The sequence below is a fragment of the Equus przewalskii genome, chromosome 17 (genome assembly GCF_037783145.1).
Source record: "Equus przewalskii isolate Varuska chromosome 17, EquPr2, whole genome shotgun sequence".
NCBI classification, from domain to species: Eukaryota; Metazoa; Chordata; class Mammalia; order Perissodactyla; family Equidae; genus Equus; species Equus przewalskii.
In genome coordinates, this window is record NC_091847.1 from 45,150,036 (window position 1) to 45,174,295 (window position 24,260).

Below are 24,260 nucleotides of genomic sequence, written 5' to 3' on the forward strand. Positions count from 1 at the left end.
CCGAGAAGCGGAACATGCAAACTTAACTGCTGCACCACCGGCTGGCCCCCCATTTTAATTATTTTTGAAAGGATCCAATGCTCTGTATATGACAGGGTAAGGCAAAAACAATCGTAAGAGTCAACCCTCATTTCAAATTTAAAGAATATTAGACCTAGCAGGGCTTTTGAGAACATCGAAGCTGACTCCTTATTTTGCTGAGGTGGAGACTGAGGCCCAGGGAGGGTGACTTGACAAGAATCCAAAAGTGAGCTAGTGGCGGAGGACGTTAGCGTAGATCCCTGGGGTCTGCCTTTCCACTAGACTGTGCTGCTCCGTGATGGGGCTGCTGCGTCACTGGCACTAAGTAGAAGGACCCAGATCATCAAGTGAAGGACATGGCTGTATCTTTTGTGCCAGCTCTTCTTAGAACTAGAATGAGTTCTTCTTTGGGTAAAGGTAATTGACATCTTACCTCCTGTTGTCTTTTATTTTTTTTCCATTGGTTTCTGGTGAAAGTGCTAATATCTCCTTGCTGTAATACAGTGCCAGTGATGAGGTTATGAATAAATTCAATAAGCTAAAGAAATAGTGGACAGAGAATTCAATTTGAGTGTGAATGAACAGTTTCTCTTGCCCTTTCTGTAAGTAAGTGACAGGGCAGGCTGTTGAGACTTTCCCTGTATGTCACTGACTTTGATGGAAATATCTTACAGCGAACATGTTGTTTTACATTTACATGAAGGAAATTGGTTTGTCTTGGTGACATAATGCTACTTGTGATAATGTGAAAATGTTACAATGAGAAGAAGGTGAGATGAAGGATGCAGTATGCATCTTTAATGGCAGCTGACAAATAGAGGGTTATTTCATTTACTTTAAAAGTAAAACCTTTGTACGTTCCTCTTTTACCAGAGGGGTGAATGGGCATCCTGGACTCCCTGAAAAAAAGATAATGATATCTTTCCATGCCTTGAACTGCAGGACCCTACATTACTTGTTCAATAATTCAAGACTTCAGAAACCCACTTACCTTGCATTTCGATTAAACTCATTTAGTCACAGCTTCTGACTGAATGGAGTAATTATATTCCATTTTGCTGGCTAGGTACAAAATTGGCTTTTACATTTGCTTGTTTGTTTTAAGCCCTGGAAAATGTAACTTAAATTTGGCTTTAAACTTAAAAGCACAATTGGGCTAAATTTCAAATACAATTTTATATATCGATATCGTAGTGAATCTAGAAAAACATTTATCATTTGTGGTTTTAACTCTGAGTTAGCTACCATAAAACAGTAAATAGAAAGGCAGTCCTGGTGGTGTTAATGGGACTGTTTCTTCCCTCTTTCAAGGGCTATGGCCCTGTGAACATGAGATCCGAAATACGTCATAGAAATTCTTCTGATTTCCCACATCTATTATTTACTCAGGATGTCTATAGGTGGAATAGATACTGTAGCTATATTTCATAAAGAGTACGAGAATTAGAGTTGCTATTAAATATTAAAGACTCCTTCACATTAGTGAACAGAATATTTTCATCTGGCAGTGTAATTTGTTTACAAATATTTTTTAGAACATTTGGCTTTTATAAGTCCCTTGATAAGAATCACATCCTTATTTTGGGGTCACCTAGTTGTGCGCAGGGGCAATAAATAGGTGATTGCTCCACTGCAAAATATCGTGAGTTAAAAATGGATTCCAATGAATTTAGGTGATTAAAATTCTAATAACCATTTTCAGAGTACCATGATCTTTCGGCTTTAGTTTGAATACCAGAGGTTGACTAGCTTTGTACTTGTTGTTTGTAATGGTAATGATGAAATTATAGTGCCTGAAGCAAATGTCCTTGTATTTCTCAAAAGATTTTAAAATTCACCATGCAGATCAGGCAAGCTGATGCTTTCTGACAGCTTGAGGGAAGTATATTTGTGTGCATGTGAATGCAGAAAAGAATTAACCTGTGCCTGCTAAAAAAAAAAAAAAAAGCCAGTTGGTGCTATTTCTGAATTGGCTGCAATATTTAACCATTTCACTCTGGAAAGTACATGTTTGCACTCTGAAAATGTTGCTTTTTTGTCTGAGGAATTTGGGAATAAACTGGGAATGTTTCAGTGCCACTGAATTGATGTGCCATATGTTTTATTTGTTCAGCTACTCGCTCAGGCATGAACTAGAAAAGTTAAATATCTCAAATTTACTGAATTCTTTTGAGGGTCGGATTAAGGGTAAAAGCATAGTTTTTAAATGTAATGAAGAAAGAGCATTCATAATAAATATAATAAAAGATAAATGTTTGATTTTCAACCAAAGGCCAACACATGAAAACTAGAAAGGCGTTTTCTTTCAATGATATTTAATTTTCAAGTAGAAAGGTATTTGTAGTGAGTTAAAATTGAAATGGATGCTCAGTTTGTCGCATTTGTTTTATCTTATCTCACAAATATTATAATAATGGAACAGTACTAAAGACTGATTTATGTAATTTACAATTCTAGGAATTTGAATGAAATGTATGAAACCTGATTTGTATAATGAACTATTAAATCACCTTAAGATCCTTAATAGATATCTGCAATGGTCTTAATTAGCACGACAAAAAATAACCCCCCAAAACCAAACTATTAAAATAATTTCCAGAGCACTGTGAAAGCTGGTGAAGATCCTAGACAGAGTGCTAAAAGCACTAAATAGTCCTCACTGAAAATGAGTAGTGGGTCTTAGTAATTGTGACATCGTGGAGACCTGAAGTGCTTGCAATGCTGTATATTTTCATGCTATGATTGGATGATGATGTTAGTGGATATACTGTAAGATGAAAAATGCACATATTTTAGTTTTATATTAATAAAATTACTTTTAAATATTCACAGTTTAAAAAATACTTAAATATTTCAACTTAAAGTTTGCGCTGATGCTTACAACTTCCATGTTTTAAAAAATGTATATACAGGCGCCGGCCCGGTGGCATAGTGGTTAAGTTCACATGCTCTGCCTTGGTGGCCTGGGGTTTGCGGATTCAGATCCCGGGCATGGACCTACATACCACTTGATGAGCCACACTGTGGCAGTATTAGACATATAAAATAGAGGAAAATTGGCACAGATGTTAGCTCAGGGCCAATCTTCCTCACCAAAAAAAATTTTAAAGTCTATACTTTAAATCCTAACAATGCCATTGTTTGGAGTATTTAATTCCATCTTTGAGGAACTTGGCTTGGAAGAAATAATGACTATTAATTTTAAACACAGTTAATTTTTCTAATATAGCTTGTTATATTTCATAATTTCCCCAAAGATGCTGTCCATTATCTTCTTGCTATATCAAATCTGACTTCTGCTGTTTGCTGTTTCTATGACAACTATCGTTTTAGCTTGGAGAAAGTGGTACATATTTCAGATTTATATACATTTTCAGATACACACACACTTTAAGAAACTTTTACTTACCAAAAGAATTGATGATTAGGCTGACAATTATAGTAGTCATTAATCAGTACTAATATTAAATGTTATGCTAAGATCATGTCTACACAAAACATATATCATACATTTGACCTAGATTTTTAAAAAATACGCATAAAGCTAGAGAGACTACAAAAAAAACACCAAGAGGGTAAACGTGACTAAGTAATTTGTGGACACTAATAAAGGAGCACATGTATTTAAAACTTCTCCTCAATATGAAATAAACAAGTGTTTTGATGAAAAATTTTAAAATGAACGGAATCCAAAAAGGATAAACACAGCCTAAATAAACATTGCTATTTTCAACAAAATAGCTCTTCCTTTTTTAGCATTCACTAGCTTTACAGCTAGAATATGGAAATGGTTGAAATTTATAATTGCTATTGTTTTAAGCTCGTTGATGACAAGGGCTACATCCTATATTTCCCCCATGCATTGCTTAATGGCAATAACCATAATAGCAAGCTTTATTGAACATTTTATTATTCGCCAGTCATTGTGCTAGATGCTTTAAATAAATTATTTCATTTGATTCTCATAATGTTAGGTCCTAAATAAGTTTATTTTTGCTTGGCATGTTCATGACTTTTCTAAAAAGATATGACTTAATTGATCAAATGATTTCTGTTATCTTCAACATGTTATGAATGAATTGAAATAGGCTAATTGTATAGAAATTAATTAAGATTGTTGGATACAATTAGTCTTCTTCAATAGGTACAGATCCATAGAAAAAAATGTTTTCATGTCAGACGTTTGTGAAGTTTCCAATTTATGCATACAATATTGCCAGTATAAATGAAATCACTCTCCAAACTCCCTACACAGTTTTACCGACCTTTAAATTTGTTAGTAAGGCAGAATTCAATATTCTAAGATTAAAACATCGAAACATTTTGAATCAATGTATTTAACATTTATTTATTTAAAAAGCTAAATGTATAAAAAAATTAGCTTTAAGAATCCTTTTTGCAATATTTTTTCTTAGGATGAAAAATTGTATAGAACCTGTACAGTATGCAATTGGTTAAATAATCTATGGAAAACCACACAATGCATTACTGTGTGGCCAATAAAAACAGTTGAACAAATATATCTATTGACATAAAATATACTCACATTAATAAAGAAGTTTGTAAAACTATATTAGTTTCATCCCATTTGCAAAATCTTGTGTATGAGATATGAATGTAATAAAATTCAGAAGTAGAAAGAAAACACATATTTCCTATAGAAATATAGAAAACCTTAAGAGAAGTTCTCTCTGGACAGTGGAATTATGGGTAATTTTTTAATCTATATATTTCTCATTTCACAATATCTATATATTTTCTCAATTTATTTTCATATATTTTAGCCTAACAAGACTTATTGTGTTCATTCATTATAATAGCTTTCTAGAATTTTCAGGAATATCATTACTGCTATTGTGACATGCTTGTAGGTAAACCTTAGAATGAATTCCTAAAGATGGAAATCATAGTTCAAAGCGTATTGCTTTAATTGCCCTCTAGAAAGCCTTACCAATTTATATGCCCACTTCTGATAATTGAGAGCCTATTTCCCCAACATCTTGCCAAACTAACTTGGTATTCTGTGTGTGTATTTGTGTGCGTGTGTGTGTGTGTGTGTGTGTATGTGTGTGTATGCATATTATGTACATACATACATAGATACCTTGGCCAATTTGGTAGGTAAAAACTGATATCTCATTGATGTTCTAACTTGAAATTCTCTGAATACTAGGAAGCATAATTATTTATGTGTTTGTTTATTTGCCTTTGTGTGTGTGAATTATCTGTTTTGCTTCTTTTTTATTATGATAATTTTTTCTTTTATTGTTTTATAATGTTAAGGATTATTTAGTCAACACATATGCAATAATATCTTTCCTATTTTGACATTTGTCTTTTAACCCTGTTTATGGTTTCCATAGGAATTTGTTTATGCAGTCAAATGTATCATGAATTTGGCCTTTAGGAAATGCTTAGCAGACCTTAGCTGCTCCCAAGATTAATTGCACGCAAACAATCTCTTCTAGAATTTCCATAAATTTCTATCATATATTTAAATCTTTAGACCATTTGAAAATTATTTTGTCATGTTGTGTGAAATAAGAAGATAATTTTCCAGTTTTCCTAAAATAATATACTGAATAATATAATGTTTCCTATTGATTTGAAATTCTGTTCTTATCTTGAACTAAATTCTTACATATAGTAGGATCAGTGTCTGTGGTTTCCTTTCTCTTTCATGATCTGGATGGTTATTCCTAAACCAACAATAGTCTTACTTTACGACTCTATAGCGAGTTTTATTATCTCACGTAGGAGTTCCCAATTTTTCCTAATCCATTTCTATGAATGGAAACACAACACACTACCATACTCTTTAAAGACTCTGTAAGTTGCTCTCACATGGTTATTATTTGAATTTTAGAAGAATGTTGTCAAGTTACCAAACAAACCACTGCTATGCCATTGGAATTACATTAAATTTATGGGTTAATTTGGGCCACAAGGCAGATTGACATCGTTATGATATTGCCTTTCCATTCCAGGAATGCCAGATATCTTTCCATATTGAACTGTTATTTTACCCACAGTACAGTTTTGTGCTTTTCTTCCTGCAGTGTATTTTCCTTGCTGAGTTCTTAAGTTTTAAAAATATTTTTGCACTTATTATGAATAAGAATTTTTAATACATGTTCTAACATATTATTTTTGGTATTAGGAAAGGCATAGGGTTTTTTTCTTTAAATGGAAATACTTATAGGATTTCACCTTTAACTTGGCTACAGCATGACTTTTATCCTATATTAGAGGGTATCTTTCCATTAAGAGTTTTTAATTAGTAATGAGTATAAAGTTATATCAAACTCCTCATTAGTATATATCAGGATAATCCCTTTTTTCTTGAACCTGTTAATATGATAAACTGAAAATATTTTTCCTAATATAAAAGTATTATTGCCTTTGACTCTATTTCATCATAAAATAATTTCTTTAATCTCACATGAGGATCTAATTTAGTCTGGCAATGCATTAAGGGAACCTTAAAAAAACTTCAAGATTATTTTAAAATCCATTTAAAAATATATTTCATTGAGAAAGACCAAAGCTGGAGGCATTACTCTTCCTGATTTCAAACTATATTACAAGGCTTTAGTAATTAAAACAGTATGATATTGACATAAAAACAGAGATGTAAATCAATGGAACAGAATAGAGACTCCCAAAATAAACCCATGCACCTATGGTCAACTAATACCTTACGAGGGAGCCAAAAATGTTCAATGGAGAAAGGATAGTCTCTTCAATAAGCTGTGTTGGAAGAACTGGATATTCACAAACAAAAGAATGAAACTGGACCCTTGTCTTATACCATTCCCAAAAATTAACTTGAAATATATTAAGAACTCAAATGTAAGACCTTAAACCATAAAACTCCTAGAGATAAAGAAAGGAGAAAAACTGCTTGACATCAGTCTTGGCAATGAGTTTTTGGATATTACACTAAAAGCATAAATAACAAAAGCAAAAATAAACAAGTGGGACTACATCGAACTAGAAAGCTTCTGCACAGCAAATGAAACAATCAACAAAATGAAGAGGCAACTTAATGGAATAGAGAAAATGTTTGCAAACCATGTATGATAGGGAGTTAATATTCAAAATATATAAGGGATTTGTGCAACTTAATAACCAACAATCCAATAAAAATAAAATGCACAAAAGACTTGAACAGACTTTTTCCAAAGAAAACACACACGTGGTCAACAAGTATATGAAAAGGTGCTCAACATTACTAATCATGAAGGAAATGCAAATCAAGACAACAGTGAGACATCATCTCACTTGTTAGAATGGCTATTGTCAAAAATACAAGAGGTAAATGCTGGCAAGGATGTGGAGAAAAGGGTACCTTTGTGCACTGTTGGTGGAAATGTAAAGTGGGCAGCCACTATGGAAAACAGTATGGAGGTTCCTTGAAAAAATTAAAAATAGAATTACCATAAGATCCAGCAATCCCACTTCTGGGTAAGTATCCAAAGGAAATGAAATCACTATCTCAGAGATATCTTCACTCCCACATTTGTTGCAGCATTATTTACAATACCCAAGACATGGAAACAACCTAAGTGTCCATCAGTGGATGAACGGATAAAGAAAATATGGTATGCATTCATAGTATAATACTATTCAGCCTTAAAAAATAGGAAATCCTGCCATTTGCCACAACATGGATGGAACATGATTGGAACACTACGCTAAATGAAATAAGTCAGACAAAGACAGACAAATACCATATAATCTCACTTATAAGTGAAATCTCAAAAAACAAAAAAGAAACTCATAGAAACAGTAGATTGTTGGTCATCAGAGATTGGAGTGTGTGGGAAATGGGGAGACATTGGTCAAAGGCTACCAAAAATAAAATGAAATAAAGTATGTATCAAAATATGTTTCAAATTCACAAAAATGATAATAAGAGAATGGTGCCAAAAAGCACTACCAATCACCTTTGCAGGTTTGATCCTTCATTTTATTTTTGAATGCTTTTGAAGTATTATCTCATTTAATGCCCACAAGACAAACTACAAGGTGAGTAAGCGGGATGGTCTTGTTGGGATTATTCCCATGTTACACATGAGGAAACTGAGAAGCAGAAAAGATAATTAAAGTGCTTAAATTCAAACAGCTTGTAAATGCTGGAGCTGGAATAAAAACCTACTCAAACTCCAGAGACAGCATACTTCACCAGTACACTGTGGTATATGATTTAAAATCCACAAGAAAATAAAAATAATCATTCTATTTCCATGCCATGTGACAGATATTGTGTGTTCAAAATCCTTAATTTTCAAAAATCTCTATACATTAAATACACACAGTTCTTGTATTTAATGTCCTCATCTATATTAATACTTGTTAGAATAAGATGAAATACCACTGAAAGTGACAGAGATTGAGATTCTGGTCAAGTTTAACCCATCTATACTGCTTGCCACTAAAATTTGTTTTGTTGAATGCTGAAACTTTTGTGTTCCTGCCCTTAACACCTCCCATGACTGAAGGGATATAAATTCTTCACAGATATAGAGTCAATTAAGATTCTATCGTAAGAGAATGAATGGAGCACACCGTGTGTTGAAGACTCCACTGAAGATGTATCGCAGAGTACGGGCAGAGTAGAAACACGCCCCTGTCCCAGGGAACATGCGCACTAGATGAGAAGTCCAAACTAATAGACATGAAACATGCTGAGAAATACCATTTTCAAGTGATACATTGTGTAGAATGGAGAAAAATTAACTCTGATTTTAAAAACTGCTAGGCGCCTTTAGGATTCCAAAGATTTCTATCCTATAATGCAAAGCCCATTGGTTTGTATTTTCCACCTAATTGGAGAGTAGTAAAAAGATAAAGTGTAGATATTGCTTGATATGAAAGAAGGAAAAGCTAGAATCATTAATGTTGATTACAAATAAATTCATGCAACTTCATTGCAAATGAGTTAAAGGATAAATCACCCACTTTATTAAAAAAAAATTGCAATTGCAGAGGTAGGATAAAAGAGGACAAAACTGCTCTGTTTGGCATCCTGGATATTGTAGCTGCAGATTAACTTTAAGTACATTTTTGTTTCTTTGTGACCCATTTTGTTTTGATAGCCTCCATCTGGCATTGATCTGCATTCCTTTTGTAGTCTGATTACCAGGCATGAATCAAAGGAATCAGCTGGTTCCTCTATCTTAAAAGGCTGGGAGAAATTACCTTTTTAGATTTCTTCCTCTTCTTCTTTTTTTTTTTTTTTTTTTTTGGTATTTAAATTCCCTACTTAAGATAAAAGAGAGAGAGAATTCATTCAGCATTATGGTCAACCGAGACCTGTCAACATAGCTACATTCACTTGATTTCTCTTACCGGTAATATATAACTATATCCATTCTTTAATTTCATTTGTTTTACTGGTAATACTTGGCATTTGTCCTAGCACCTCTTTAAAATGTTTAATTAACAGTCATGGTTACAGTAGGCAAGACTTTTTACTGCACGTGAAATAAAGCCCTATACAATCTAGCTTAAACAAAAAAGAGATATCTTATTTCATGTAACTGAGAAAGACAGGGCTGAGGTCATGAGGTCAAATCAGGCAAGAATGGATCTGGGGCTCAAACGACAACCTCAGTGTTCTCCCCACCCCTGTGACTTGCCTCTTTTCTCACAATGGGAGCGCCTCATTTTCTCCTACTGCATATGGGGTTATGGGTTTACCTAATGATCTGTGGAAGATATCTGCCGGCACACAGACACACACTATGTTCTTGAAGGCAAGGAGTAGTTAGTCTCTTTCACTCCTGGCTCCAACAGTTTAGATGGTGAAATATCAAGTGCCTTCGTGAGGATTGTCTTAGTGTGTCAACTGTATGCCCATTTGTGTTCAGATCCAGTCTCTGCACTTCTGAAAATTTCATTTCCGGAGTGCCTTGCCTACTGACTTCCAGATGGATTCAGCAAATAAGAGGCACTGGTGGGACAAGCGAGGACAGGATGAAGAGATAAACCAGAGTATTCCTGCCCACTCATTCATGCCTCAAGTGGTATTTCCAGCGGCCACTGTATCTCCTCCACGGTCCCAGCACCTGCTGCAATGGCCCTGCTTTTGTGATCCCAGCCCCCATACTACAGCCTCGCCACAGGTCCAGCTCCCACCAGGCAGCACCAGGTCTTGAGCTCTGGTGACATCACTCCTTCCTTTGTGCCTCCAGCTGGAGGGGTGTCAGCTTCTTCCTATTGTTGCTAATCTCTGAGTTCCTTTGTTTTCTCTGTTTTGTTTGGCATCTCAGCTCTTAAAAAACCTTTACAACTAGTTCATCTTATGAAATTCCTTCCATTGGACCACTTAGCATTGACTTCACTGAATCAATCACTGTGGCCAAGGGATGAGGTCCTTTGATTGGCTAGATCTCGTTCATTTACCCATCCTTATGATAATAAGGAAGGAGATGTGGAGTATGTTATCAGAAAAAAAACGGGAGGAAGAAAAACCTGTTGGGCCACCAATAATAATGGCTATCATGTTAGTAATTCATTTTGATCCTATAGTTAATAAACATGAAGGACTAAATTAAATATTTTTTTTATAAACAGCACTGCATAATAAAATTCTTCATAAATGAAGAGTGGAAATATCTCATGTCAATTGTTTTCTAAATTTATGAACATCCTATCATATTCTGTCCTTTTTTTGTTTTTCTGGTTAATAAAGAAAATTAATATCATAAAAATCTGATATGAGGCACATGTTATTTTAAGTACCTTACTTATTTTCCCTACAAAATACAAAATCGGAGTTCATATGCCCATTTAACAGATGAAGAAACTGATGTTACATATAATTTGCCCAAAGTCACAGGGGTAAGAAAGATGAAAACGTCAGGAAGATATCAACCTCTGTTTTTTGTTACTTCAGAGCCTAAGTATTTTTCATTCCATTATCACGCCACTAATATTTCTCTCTGGAACTGCATTGAATCTGCATGCCTGTACTGAAATTTTTGAAAATTTTCCCGAGGGTTCATTCAGTATTTACCCTGTGGTGAAATCCCTTTACTGTAAAGTCATCTATCACGAAGCCTATCTGCAGATAGACTTCTGTACTGAAATTCCCTCCTATAACATCCAGAATGGACCCCTCTTTCCTTTATCCACACTTTTTACTTGACATTGGCACGATGTGCTCCATGGTACTACAAGCAGACCAATTTGAGGCTCGATTAATTACACCATTATATATACTTCACTTCTGTCACATCACGCAATGTTTCTGAAATGTGGAGAAAGTACGTGAACACTGATTAAATACTTACTAGTTGCTGGGCACTTTCTACAGGGAAATATTTGTGAGACTCCTTACATCTTTTGTGGCAGAAAAGATAAGGACATATTCTTATGTAACAGAAAGTCTGGGATTTGTTCCTCGTTTTTTTTAAAAAAGAATGAAAGTTGTCAGGGCAGCCCAGCAACCATTCAAGACTTTATTCAGGAGTTCCTACACTGCAGGACAGTAACTTTGTGGTTTCCATGAGGGAAAATGCCCATGATAACAACTAAAGTAGATCCCATAGGCTGCTGCTTTAACTAAAATTTGAGTGAACCAAGGCTGTAGAGATCTTTTTCTTGTATTCCTGTCAGTGGATATTGTTTTTTCTTTTTTAGGTTTGATTTCTATTTTCTGCAGCTGAGCATAAAAGTACACTGACTAACATAGTCTGCAATTTAGCTGTGTTCCCAGGACCATCTGTAAGAATTTATGCGTTTCCTGGGAATCTGATCAACTTTAGCAGCAATTCTCTATTTTCTCTGTGAGATTAAGGAGTCCTGCAATCAATTTTATGTTTAAAAGTTGATTTCTGCTTGAAGAAAATGGTAGGTCCAATGTCCAAAAACCATTCTGTGCTTCAAAATTGATTTCCCTGAATAATTTTTCATACAGACACACATGATTTTTTATATGAAGTCATAAATATATTACAGAATTTGTTTAATTTCTTTTCTTTCTTTCTCTGTCTTTCTCTCTCTCTCTGTTTCTCTTTTCTCTCACACACTCTCTCTCCCTCTCACTCCTTTCCTCCCTTATTTTCCTTTCTTTTTATTTTAGTTGACTTTTCTCTCTTCTTCCCCTTTGTCCTTCATCCACATCTCTTGGTCTTGGAGGTAATCTTGTTGACTGTATTTATGTCATTTCATATTTTTTCAATGTCACATAATGATAGATAAACACATATTCATGTTCTCACAAAAGGTTTTCATCAAAAATGGATCATATTGTACATATTTTTCTTCATCTTAATTTTTTCCATTGAACAATATGTTATGGAAAATCCCCAAGCTTTTTGTCATAGCTCTATTTTATTCTTTTTAATGGCCGCAAAATATTCCAAGGTTTTAATATATTACATTTTAGTCAGTCATTCTCCTATACGTGTTCATTTTTTTCAGCTTGCTTTTTATGTTACTATGAGCAAAGCTATAATACATGTTCTTTTAAAAATGTCCTCACTAACTGGTGCTTTACTTTTTATGGGATAGATTCCTAAGAATGGGAGCATTGACTTAATGGGTATTGGCATATTGCTTTTTCAAAAAGGCAGCAAAGCACATACTTCTACCAGCTTTGGATGCAATTAGTCTTTTTCTCATAAGCCCCAAGCAATAGGTGTTTATTTACTCATTCAACAGGATAAAGTCCCTGCTCTCATGATGTTTACATTAGTAGTCAAGAAGGACAGTAAACAAATAAATGAATAGTATGATGATGTCACAAATGCACTGTGAAGAAAAATAAAGCAGGGTTGGGGAAAGGAATAGGGGTGGCTATTTTGTATAAGATGATCATAGAAGTCCTCTCCAAGGAGATGCTACTTTGATAGAGCCTCGATGAAATGAGGAAGTGGGCCATGCACTTTCTGGAGTGGAAGTAGGCTTCTAGAGGGAAACAAGACCAAATTTAAGATGTCAGCAAAAATCTTGACCCTTGTGTGAATAGGCGATGGGGGAGTCAACGGAGGAGTCTGAGAGCGGGGGAGGTGATTGCAGGGTAGTGGAAGTGAGAGATGTCGGGACTTGTGAGGAGCTGTCAGAGTCAGGATACATCTTAAGAGTAGAGCTGACAGGAGATGCTGGTTGTTTTTTATGTGGGGTATAAGAGAAAGAAAGAAACATGAATAATTCCTAGGATTTTTTAACTAAAGTTTTTATTTTGGAATGATTTTAGATTTGTGGGAAAGTTACAAAAATAGCACAGGGTTAGTTCCCATAAATCGTTTGCTCAGCTTCTTCCAATGTTAACATCTTACATAACCACGGTACACTCGTCCAAACGAAGAAATTAACATTGGTATAGTACTATTAACGAAACTACAGTCTCTTCCAGATTTCGGTTTATCCACAGATGCCCTTTTTCTATTCTAAGATCTACTCAAGGATACCATATTGAATTTAGTCATCATGTCTCCTTAGTTTCCTCCAATCTGTGATGCTTTCTCAGTCTTTCCTTAATTTTCATGACCATGACTTTTTTGAAAGGCAAAGTTAAAATGTTCTCAACTTTAGTTTTCTGTGGTGTTTCCTCAGGATTGGACTGGGGTTATGATCTGGAGGAAGACTACCATAGAAGCGATGTTCTTGTCAGTCACATCAGGGAGCAGATGGTATCAGCGTGATGGATCATTGGTGCTATTAATGTTAGTCATTTGGTTAAGATGGTATTTGCAAGGTTTCCCCCCTCTAACATTACTATTTTCTTTTTTCCATTATCTCTTCTTTGGAAACAAGTTACTAAACACAGCTCATACTTCGGGTGAGGGTAAAGACCAAGCTCCACTTCTTGAAGCATGGGGAGTATCTGTATGTATTATTTGGAATTCTTTTGTAAGGAAGATTTGTTCCTTCTTTCATTTGTTTATTCAGTTATTTATTTACATCAGAATAAACTTATAGATACTCATTTTATTCTTTGAGTTATAATCTAATACTGTCACTAATTTTTATTGCTTAAATTAATCCAACTGTGATCATTGAGAGTTCTTTCAGGTTGGTTCTTATGTCCTTTTGACATGCCTGTGCCTATCTTTTTTTCTTTCCATTCTTTACTTTCCCTCACTCTAAGATGCTTTAGGATCAGCTTATATTTACCCTGCCCCAATCCTAGAATCAGCCATTTCTGAAAAAGCTAGGTTTTTAATGGCCAACCCTGGTGGTCTAATGGTTAATTATTGGCACTCTCACTGCCCATGGCTCCTGTTTGTTTCCTGGTTAGGGAACCACACCACCCATCTGTAAGTGCATGTTGCTGTGATGCTGAAAGCTATATCACCAGTATTTCAAATGCCAACAAGGTCACCCGTGGTGGACAGGTTTCAGTGGAGCTTCCAGACTAAGATAGACTAGGAGAAGGACTTGGCAACCCACTTCCAAAAAAATTGGCCATGAAAACCCTGTAAATAACAATGGAGCATGTTTGATATAGAGCTCAAAGATGAGAAGATGGCCTAAAAAGACTGGGCAGGATTCTGCTCTGCTGCACACAGGGTCACTAGGAGTCAGAATTGACTGGCTGGCATTAACAACAACAAGATTTTTAATGAGTCATTGGCTAAACGGTGATGCCGTGCTGAAATGTGAAAGAGTGGAGTAGGAGGAGGAAGCTTAGAGTATGTTATTTTCTTCCTTCCGTCTTCTTTTCATTTTACTGTTATTATTTTTTTGACGTGTTCAGTTTGAAAAGCCTATTAACCATTCATGTGGAATGTAGAGTAGGCAGTGGATATAAGAATCTAAAGCTCAGAGAAGAGGTTCAAGCTAGAGATCTAAATTTAGGATTCATAAATAAATGGTGGTATTTAAAGATATAGGACTGGTTTTGCTTTCCTAGGAAAAAGTCAAATAGAGAAGAAGTCTCTGACCTCAATCCACTAAAGGATTTAGAGGTCAGGAAGAATGAAAGAAATCAGGCAAGAAGATTGAGAAAGGGCAGCAAACAAGGTAGAAGACAGGCCTACCTCATGCATGGTATCCTAGATGCCAAGTAAAGAAATATTTCAAGAAAAGGAAAGTGATTATCTGAGTCAAACTCTCTAGAGATTTTAAGAAAGATAAGGACTGAAAATTTACCATTGAACTTGGCAGTATCCAAGTTCACTGCTGACCTTGATAAGTGCTATTTCAGTGGAGTTGTGAAAATAAAGCGTAATTTGGGGGAGTTCAACACAGAATTGCATCTGAGGAATGGGAAATGCCTTCTCTTCGGAAGTTGCTCTAAGATGGAGTGGAGACATAAGGTGACATTGAGTTGGGGAAATGCTGTGAAGGGAATGTTTTTTAAGTTGGGAGATATTACAGCACATTTGCAGACAGATGAGAATAATCCCGTAAAATGCGGAAAAAATGATGACGCAAGAGAGGGGATAATTGAAGCAGCAAAGACCTAAAATTGGTGACAGGAGATGAAATCCAAGGCTTAAGAGGAGTTAAGCTAAGATGGGAGAAAGAACAGTTTCTCCATGATGAAAGGATTGAAGGCTGACTAGATGGGTTCAAATGTCAAAGGTATACACGATATAGTGGTGAGAAGATGAAACTGAATCGTGGTCCTTCCAATTTTCTTAGAAGCAATATCATAAACTGAGAGAGAGGAGGTAGGAAGAAATGTTTGAGAGTTGAAAAGAAGCCCAGGTAACTTTTTTAGTGGTATCAGAGGTGAAGCATGACTCAAGGAAAATGCAATAAGATTCTCAGGCATCACTAGGGACCCACTAGAAGTTTGTGGTCATATATGAATACTTCGGTCAGTAATGCATATCCCACATTTTCTCTACTCTAATCATCTGTTCAGCTATTAGAGGCAGATTCATAGTAGGAAGAAAGCTGAATTTAACCAGGTGGTTTTTTTTTTTTTTGTCACACTGATTTGAAGAAGAGAGAGACAAGCCTTGGGGAGTATACATGCAAGGGGGAGAGCATGATGCATAATGGACCCTAAAGTAGGTAAGTGGGGAAGCGTGAACATGAGTGTGGCGAGGGGAAAATGTGTAGAGGTCAAGAAGCATTTTTGTTAGTGAAAGGTATGACCTAAACCATTTGGAGACTTGTTGCACAGCTTCTTTGAGGCTTCCCCATACCCTGCTGATCTTATTTCCCTTGAGGTGGTAGAAACTGGAGTATCTTTTCAATCCCTTTCGTGATAGTCGGTCTAGTCAGCTGAGCACTTCTTCTTGGGTCAGTCTTGCTAATTTATAGTTTTCTGGGAAATTAGGTTTTTAAATTTTTACCTAAATGCTCACATAGATTCTCTTATAATTCTTATAAATTCCCAGTAATTGTAGTTATGCCTTTCCCCATGCCTTTAAATAGAGCTCTATCTGAATAATTTCAGAGAATTGTTTGCACCCTTTTGAGCACAGCTGATCGAGTGGAAGAATCCCACGGCGACTACCTGAGATATAAATAGCCTCACTAGGCCTGATTTAATTTGTTTTGATAACTCTTGTCCACTTTACTGAAATAGAATGACTAAGTGCTATCATCGTTTTAGAAACTTTCTTGGTCATGTGATGCTGCTTTATTATAGTTCAACACATGTTAGGAAAAAACGGAAATTCATTTTTTGTTGTTTGGTAAATGAGTGGATTAAGGGCTGCGTGTATTTTGATAACTGCCTTTCCGCGTATGTGTAAAGGTACAAAATTGGAGCGGTTTTGTTACTTAAGAAATAGTTCTAAATAGAATCAATTTGACTGTCTGTGGTTTTATTCTCTTTAAAAAATCGGGTCAAACTTTACATGGCAGATTGGTCTTTCCCGCTAGATTCCTTTGCCCTCGGCCCTTTGCTCCTGTCAGGAAGCTGTCCCTCACGGTGAATGATGCTTTTGCTGGTTGCAGGCCTATTAATTATGCAATACTGTATTTTGAGATGCAGCTGCAAATGCAATTAACCTATTGCACTGAACTTAAGTCTTATCCTCGCCTTAGAAACACTGAACAGCAAATTCCCATTTCTTCCCTTGTGTTCCTAGACTGATATTTCCTTTTGATACACTGAAACTGTGATATGAGCCAGGCTTCCAGGCAGGCACAAGTGATCAGCTTGGGGCTCTCAAATTCTCTCTTTCTGGGAGGAATGTTTCTTCTCAAAACCCCAGGATTTGCACGAGAGATTTTTTTTTAAAAGATAGGAACAAGATAAAAGTGTTTTAAACAAGTTATATTTCCTTATGGCTAATCGTTGACTCATCCATTAAAAATCATCCACAAAGCTGATCTTACAGCTCAGTCAAGGCTGTGTGACTTGAGTGAAGTCTAACATGGCTATTGATCAAAATATGCCAACAACAGCTTTGTGCCTCACTGACCTACGAAAGGCGCCCTTTAGAGAAAATGGTGACACATATGGGAGAGCTCCTTGACCGTTGGCACTCCGAATGGCTGCTGGGATTTGTAGGATGATCCATAGTAAGGCCCATGGGCACCCAGGAAGCCAAGAGGCCTGAAACAAGGAGAGGTGCTGTTCACCTTTCCCTCTAGCCCTGCAATATTGCAGGAATTTCTAAAAGTAAAAAATTGGTTCTCAGAGAATTTCTCAATTGAATCCCAGATATTAGAAAAGACCAGATATGAACCATAAGCATTTCTAAATGATAATAAAGGTTTATGTCAATTTTATTTTTCATAGAATTCATAATCAGAAACCGATGTTCCTTAGAAGAGCACAACAAAAGATTTGTGAGGACAAATGAACAAATGACATTATATTTACGTTAGTATACATGTTCCACGTCTCTATAAATTTCACCTCCTTGAATATTTTTCTTAGTACCTGGAATGATAATACTTATTGACAAATCAGTTCCAGGTATCAATTCTCACTGCCAAGCCCACCCATAGGGCTGGGATCCCACTCAAGTAGTGGTATAACAGACTGTGCTGAGGCTACCCAACTCAGGTCATGATCATGTCACAGACATCAGATTCCAGGAAAATGGCAGTTCCCACTGATCTTGTGTAGACCATCACTGATGTGCCCCCAGGGCTTGCAGAGGAAGAATAGCAGCCTCTCCATCTTCCTGAGGTATATTATCTAGGGATCATTACTCTACAAAGTTGCCTGGGTCTCGGACTGAGTGCTATTGATTTATAGATCTTAGCACCACAACTGTTTAAATTCTCTCTTTCACATGTGTGCACACACGCTTTCTCACACAGTCATATACAGCCAATGTGGCCATGTCACATCCGCAGAACCAAGGTGCTGAATTGGAATGGTTTCCAGCATTAACCACTGTACAGTGTGCCCAGAACTGGCACTGATCTCAGATCCCCGATACTTGGAGCTTTGCATTGAATATCGCATCGACTTAATTGCTCTTCCAGAATTCCTCTTCCTTTGTGATGGACTCCCTACAAGGGCTTGAACGGCCTCTGTTAGGGGCCATCTTGTCCGTCAAATGTATTTTTATATCCTTTGCCTTAAAACAGGTCAGATCGAGTTTCTTTCATTGCCAAGGATCCCTTGGCCTCTATCTAAATTAAGAGTTAGTTATGGGGATGTAAATTTAGATCGCTAGATTTCTCAATACTTTTGCTTCTCTCAATAGACTACTTTAAATGCATAAAGAAAGTCTTTTATTTATTTGGTTTAAAATATAATTATGTTTTTGATTTCAGTTTTAACCATTGGTAGTAAAAAATACTTAATCTCTTCCTTTAGGTTTAGCTACATGTCACAAATATATAGTAGTCAGTTTTCTTATTTGTAAAATAGAGAGACTGAACTAATTTCTCCACTTTTTTGAAGAAGAAGAAGATTAGCCCTGAGCTAACATCTGCCAATCCTCCTCTTTTTGCTGAGGAAGACTGGCCCTGAGCTAACATCCGTGCCCATCTTCCTCTACTTTACATGTGGGACACCTGCCACAGCATGACTTGACAAGCAGTGCATAGGTCCACCCACACCAGGGATCCAAACCGGTGAACCCTGGGCCACCGAAGTGGGATGTGTGAACTTAACCACTGAGCCACCAGGCTGGTCCCTCTCCACTTTTTTATAGCAGCAAAAACTTATTTTGTTTTTAGGATAAAATCTTAAATGAGGGCCCAGCCCAGTGGTGCAGTGGTTAAGTGTGCATGTTCTACTTCCCGGAGGAGGATTGGCAGTAGTCAGCTCAGGGCTAATCTTCCTCAAAAAAAAAAAATCTTAAATGATACCTCAATAGGTAAAATGACATTTAAATAATATGGAATTCATTTTCATTTACAAGAAAATTTGAGTTGAGATTATGGATGACATTTATAGATGTATTCAGCTCAGCATCTAATTTATTTTTAGTATTTTGCTCTAATTACAAATAATTTTTTTTTTAAGATTGGCCCTGAGCTAACATCTGTTGCCAGTCGTTTTTTGTTTTTTCTTCTTCTGCCCAAAGCCCCCCAGTACATAGTTGTGTATTCTAATTGTGAGTTCCTCTGGTTGTGCTGTGTGGGATGCCACCACAGCATGGCTTGATGAGCAGTGCTAGGTCTGTGCCCAGGATGCGAACCAGTGAAACACTGGGTGACTGAAGCAGAGCATTCAAACTTAACCACTCGGCCATGGAGCCGGCCCCTGCAAATAATTTTTTAAAGTCTGTATTCAATGGGCACATTACAAACAGGCCAAGATCTTTTGCATGCCTTCTTGTTGTTTTCTAATTGCTTCACTTGCAATCTCAGGATATGTATCATTAACAAAGAAGACAGAAAAAGTTACGTTCAGACCTCAAAATGAGTGTAACAGGTGACGAAGATATTGCTTACATGGTCTTTACTATGTCATCGTTTGAATGTATAATGTTCTCAGCAGAGTTTTAAGATACTTGAAATTATACTTACAATTAAATTTTGAATGACTCTTTCCAAAATTTCCCAGATTCTGCTGAATCTGGGCTTCCTCAAAACTAAAGTGGACTCAATAACCTCTGTTAGCTCTATGATTCTAACCACAATTTGATAACACTTTGCTGCTGTTGTGGGTGCCACAGATATTCCAGTTTGTTCTAAATCCATGTATCCATGCATATTCATGTAGATAAGTTTAAAGAGAGAAAGATACAATCTTCCTGAGACAATTTTGTTTCTTAAAGATTTTTGATGCTTTAAGCTTATTTGAACATCAGCATAAGTTGCTTACTCAGGCTATTTCCTCCTTCAAGTAACCCATTTTTAGTATCTCTACCCTAGCTATTGTAATTGGCCACAATCAGTGATAGTTCGTTTCTGGCTCTTGTGGAAACACAATAAACGAACCACGCTTCACAAGGTTATCTTCGTCATGTTTTAGGAAAACTTTTACATTTGTGTATGGACATAATGATTTACCTTGACATGTTAGAATAGAAAGTTCATTAATGCTTTAGAAAACGTGATTATACACATTTTAGTCTGGGAAAATAAAAGTATGTAATTACTGCCAAAATTCCATCACCTCTTTAAGTTATTGCACTAATCATTTTTTTAAAAAACAAGATTTTTCTTAAAGCATGTTGTTTTAAAGAATATTTTGTTTAAATTATTTTCATAGAGCCTGTTATCTTAAAATCTGAATATATAAATGTTTGAATTAATTCTAGAATTAAATACTTTCCTTTAAGCAAATCAAAAAACATAATAAATATTCATTGTGATTTTCGTAAACCATCTAGCCACAACATTTTGGTTGATTTTCCTGGATTTTTTTGTGTCTTGAATATACAAAGCTCCTAGAGACTAGAAAGTTATTTAAATAATATAATTCCAATTAATAATATGGAATGCCTTCAACTTCTCTTCCATAGTAGTATTTGTTGATTGAATAACAGGCAAATAAATGAACAAAGGTATGTATGAATAATTAGAAATGTATCACATTCTTCTAGGCTGGATAGTCTTTCTAAACTAAATTACAGACAGTACAATCATTCAGTTCTATTTAATGCCTTTATGTATTCCAAGATTCCTATTGGTTGTCCTCTGTGTCATATTATATTTACACTGTGTAGTCAGTTTTACTCTTTGAAAATATAGCCTTATGTAACATGTTGAAACATATTTTCTTTTTTAAGGAAAAAATAAGGAGATATCAACAGACTGAAAAGATGTTTTCAGAGGCATAGAGTCTTCAGGAAGATACTGGAGTTCATGAGATCTCCAGGTTAGCAGTTCATACATTCTTATTTTCATGTTTTTAAAGATCTGAGATAAAACTGTATAACTGTTCCAAGTTGTTATTGCTAATGTGTAATTGGATAATAAGGAAAAATGTCCTTAAAATACACATTTTTAACAAGATGTCTTCAAGATTTTTAAAAATTCAGTTATGTCAGAAATGTATTATTCAGCTCAATTGGAGATGGTTAGAAGAAAATATTGTTTTAGTAGAGAATCGCTGGTTATTAAATTTGTTTCACTTTTTTAAAGGGTAGCACTGTTAACATATAAATAAACATTAGGCTTCCCTATAAAATTTTATTTCTGATTTCTTAAGGAATATGTACGTATTTAGCAAATTTTTAATTTCTTTTGTATCTTTGGCTACAACACACACAAATAAATACACATAATTTAGAAGGATAGCTGACCAACAATCCTAGACTTCTTTGAATCCCATTCTCTGACTTTCTCTAAGTACAGTCAAAGAAATTATGTTTTTGTTGGAAAATGTGGCCTCAATAAAATAATATAAATGAGCAAAAGGATATTTCAGGACCTTTTCTAAGTTGTTTAGAGTCATAAATTTGGAAAAGAAAAGCAAAGTAAGCCTACCCTTATTAAACAGCTTATTATAATAATAGACCAATGTAAAAATACTCATTTTGAATGTAGGTTAAAATTGTTCACTCTAATGGGATAGTTTGAGAAAGTGGATGATTTCTGACTTCTTTGTATTGTGGGACTTGATATCACATATTCATAATTTTAAATGAAAAGTATTAATGATCTTTTATTTTTATTGCCTGGTCAGGCTTGTCTTCAATATTTACATCTTTTCCTCACTAATCCCAGGATATATTCATTCAAAATTTATTTAGGAATTACTATATACAAGGTAATGGGCTAAGTGCCTTGGTTGTTTCAAAATAACTAAGATATGGTTCCTGTTCTCAAGAATTGCCCAACCAATACGTTACTCAGAAATTAATTTTATCATTAACACAAACAACACAATTAAAATGACAAGCTAGATTTAAATTCACGTAATGAATTCTAAAGTGCAATGGGACTTATTTGGGGATTATTCATGTTTTCACATTATGGCTTTGATTAACTTAGAATACTGAGAGTTTATGACAATGAGTGTTGCTCCATTACAACCCACACCCCACTGATCTTTGACTTACTTTTATTTTTATTTTTTATTGTGATAGCATTGTTTTATAACATTGTGTAAATTTCTGGTGTACATCATTATATTTTGGTTTCTGTGTAGATTACATCATGTTCACCACCCAAAGACTAATTACAATCCATCACCACACACATGTGCCTTTCATTGAAGTAGCTCTTCAAGTACAATACAAGTAAGTAATGTGAGAATCTAAAAAAGGAAAATCTCTTTTTTGCCAAAACTGCAAATTTAATGTTGTAGAAAACAGCTATGCAAATACCTATGAAAAGAACAAAAGTGAGTATTGCCTACTTGCTTTTTTTTAAATTCCAGCACATCCAGTACATTTATTAGAGCTCACCAGAGAATTAAATCACTTCCCCAATGACCTAGAAGACATGTAGCTTTGAAAGGAATTGAATGTTATAAACCCCTAAGGGATCCACATGCAAATAATAGCTGAGTGAGTAAAGAGATTTGCGATGGAGTGGGAGTCCAGAAATGGAATTGCACAGCACTGTGCTCCCAAGAAAAGCTTTTAAAAAGGTGATATCTTAAGAAGTTAAAGCCAGTCATGTCATTAAAAATAGTAAACTCATTTTTTGAAAAGTCAGTGAAGACAGCCTTTGCTTAATCATGCCGTTAGACAAGTGGTTAAATTAATTTATATAACAACCACAATCATTCAACAAATAGTTATCAAATTCCTGCTATGTGCATGTGGCAACAGCAGTGAATAAAATACACCAATACCCTGTCTTAGTGGAAATTAAATTCTGGAAGGTGGAAGTATATAAGCAATAAAAAATAAAGTTAATTATATATAACGTTAGATGGTGATAGTGCTGCGGAGAAAAGAAACCAGGAAGGGGAATATAGAGTGTAAGGAGTGGTGGAATTTTTAAATAAGCCTAGTGACTTAGTACTGCATAATTTACACAAAAGAGATAGGTATCATTTTTGCTTGCATAGTGCCAACAAAGAACAAGTGTGATAAAATGTTTTCTAAATTGTCATTTGTTAAGGCAAATGTTATTAATGTATGTAAAATAGCTAGTATATATCTTCCTCAGTTTCACCTGAAAAAAAGATATTTTTTAAAATGATAATACATTTACCACATGTACATGAAATATTGTCAAAATGTTTGCAATAAGGAAATATACAGTTTAATGTGGGTTAGTCCATTCACTTACTGAAGGGGTAAAGACTATAACTATTTATCTGTGTATGGGGGAAAATTTTTTTTTAATTGAGTAAATGTTATAAACCTAAAGTAAAGAATCTCTGTGACAATACAGATAGATGATACATGGTGTCAGAAGGTTCTATATAATTTTCTTGTTGTTTTGTCGTCAGTCTTATTGTCACTAGGAAAGCTCTGAGCATTGGGATTGAAAACAGAATGGAATGATTTAAATACCACTTCATTCACATAGTAAATTTTTTTAAAGGACATATGTCTTCCTTTGTACATTCAATTTATTAGGCGATAGATGGAGATTTGGAAATTAAAATAAATTAATCTATTTGTAATCATCAACAAATGAGTCATTAGGTTTCTTTCAGATGATAATCTGGTTGGAACCTTTCTGTGAAATGTTGGGTGCTGAGCACAGGAGTCTGGAGGTGTTTACAGTCCAGATAACTCAGCCCATTTTTTGCAACCCATCTAACCTATGGATGAACCCATCACATAAACTGACATTATCTTAAAAGTCATTCAGTCTTGACTTTACTGGATAGAATTGAAAGGTTTAGCCAATTTCATATGCAAAAAAAGTAGTTTAATCAATTCTTTTTTCATTGTTAATAAGTCAATATGAAAGGAATATATAGCCATCCAAATAAACAAAATTTGGATAAGGAGGTCTCAAAATCTACTAAATTTTGCAACTCCTTTAATCTTCCA

At 35.2% G+C, this 24,260-nt stretch overlaps 1 protein-coding gene across 3 annotated transcripts in view; it reads left to right on the plus strand.

Annotated features, from left to right (window-relative positions):
• The window catches only part of CSRNP3 (cysteine and serine rich nuclear protein 3), a 186,045-nt gene that overhangs the window by 19,658 nt on the left and 142,127 nt on the right, over positions 1-24,260 (plus strand). The window contains exons 3-4 of one of the 3 annotated variants that reach the window (XM_070581509.1): positions 21,087-21,175; positions 22,451-22,541. The exons of 1 other annotated variant lie outside the window; for it this stretch is intronic. Coding sequence is in view for 1 of the 2 variants with exons in the window: in XM_070581508.1 (XP_070437609.1) it covers positions 21,163-21,175 (13 nt within the window). In the remaining variant the exon portion in view is untranslated. The remainder of the gene's footprint in view (positions 1-21,086; positions 21,176-22,450; positions 22,542-24,260) is intronic. One more of the 3 variants, XM_070581508.1, reaches the window with a different exon arrangement.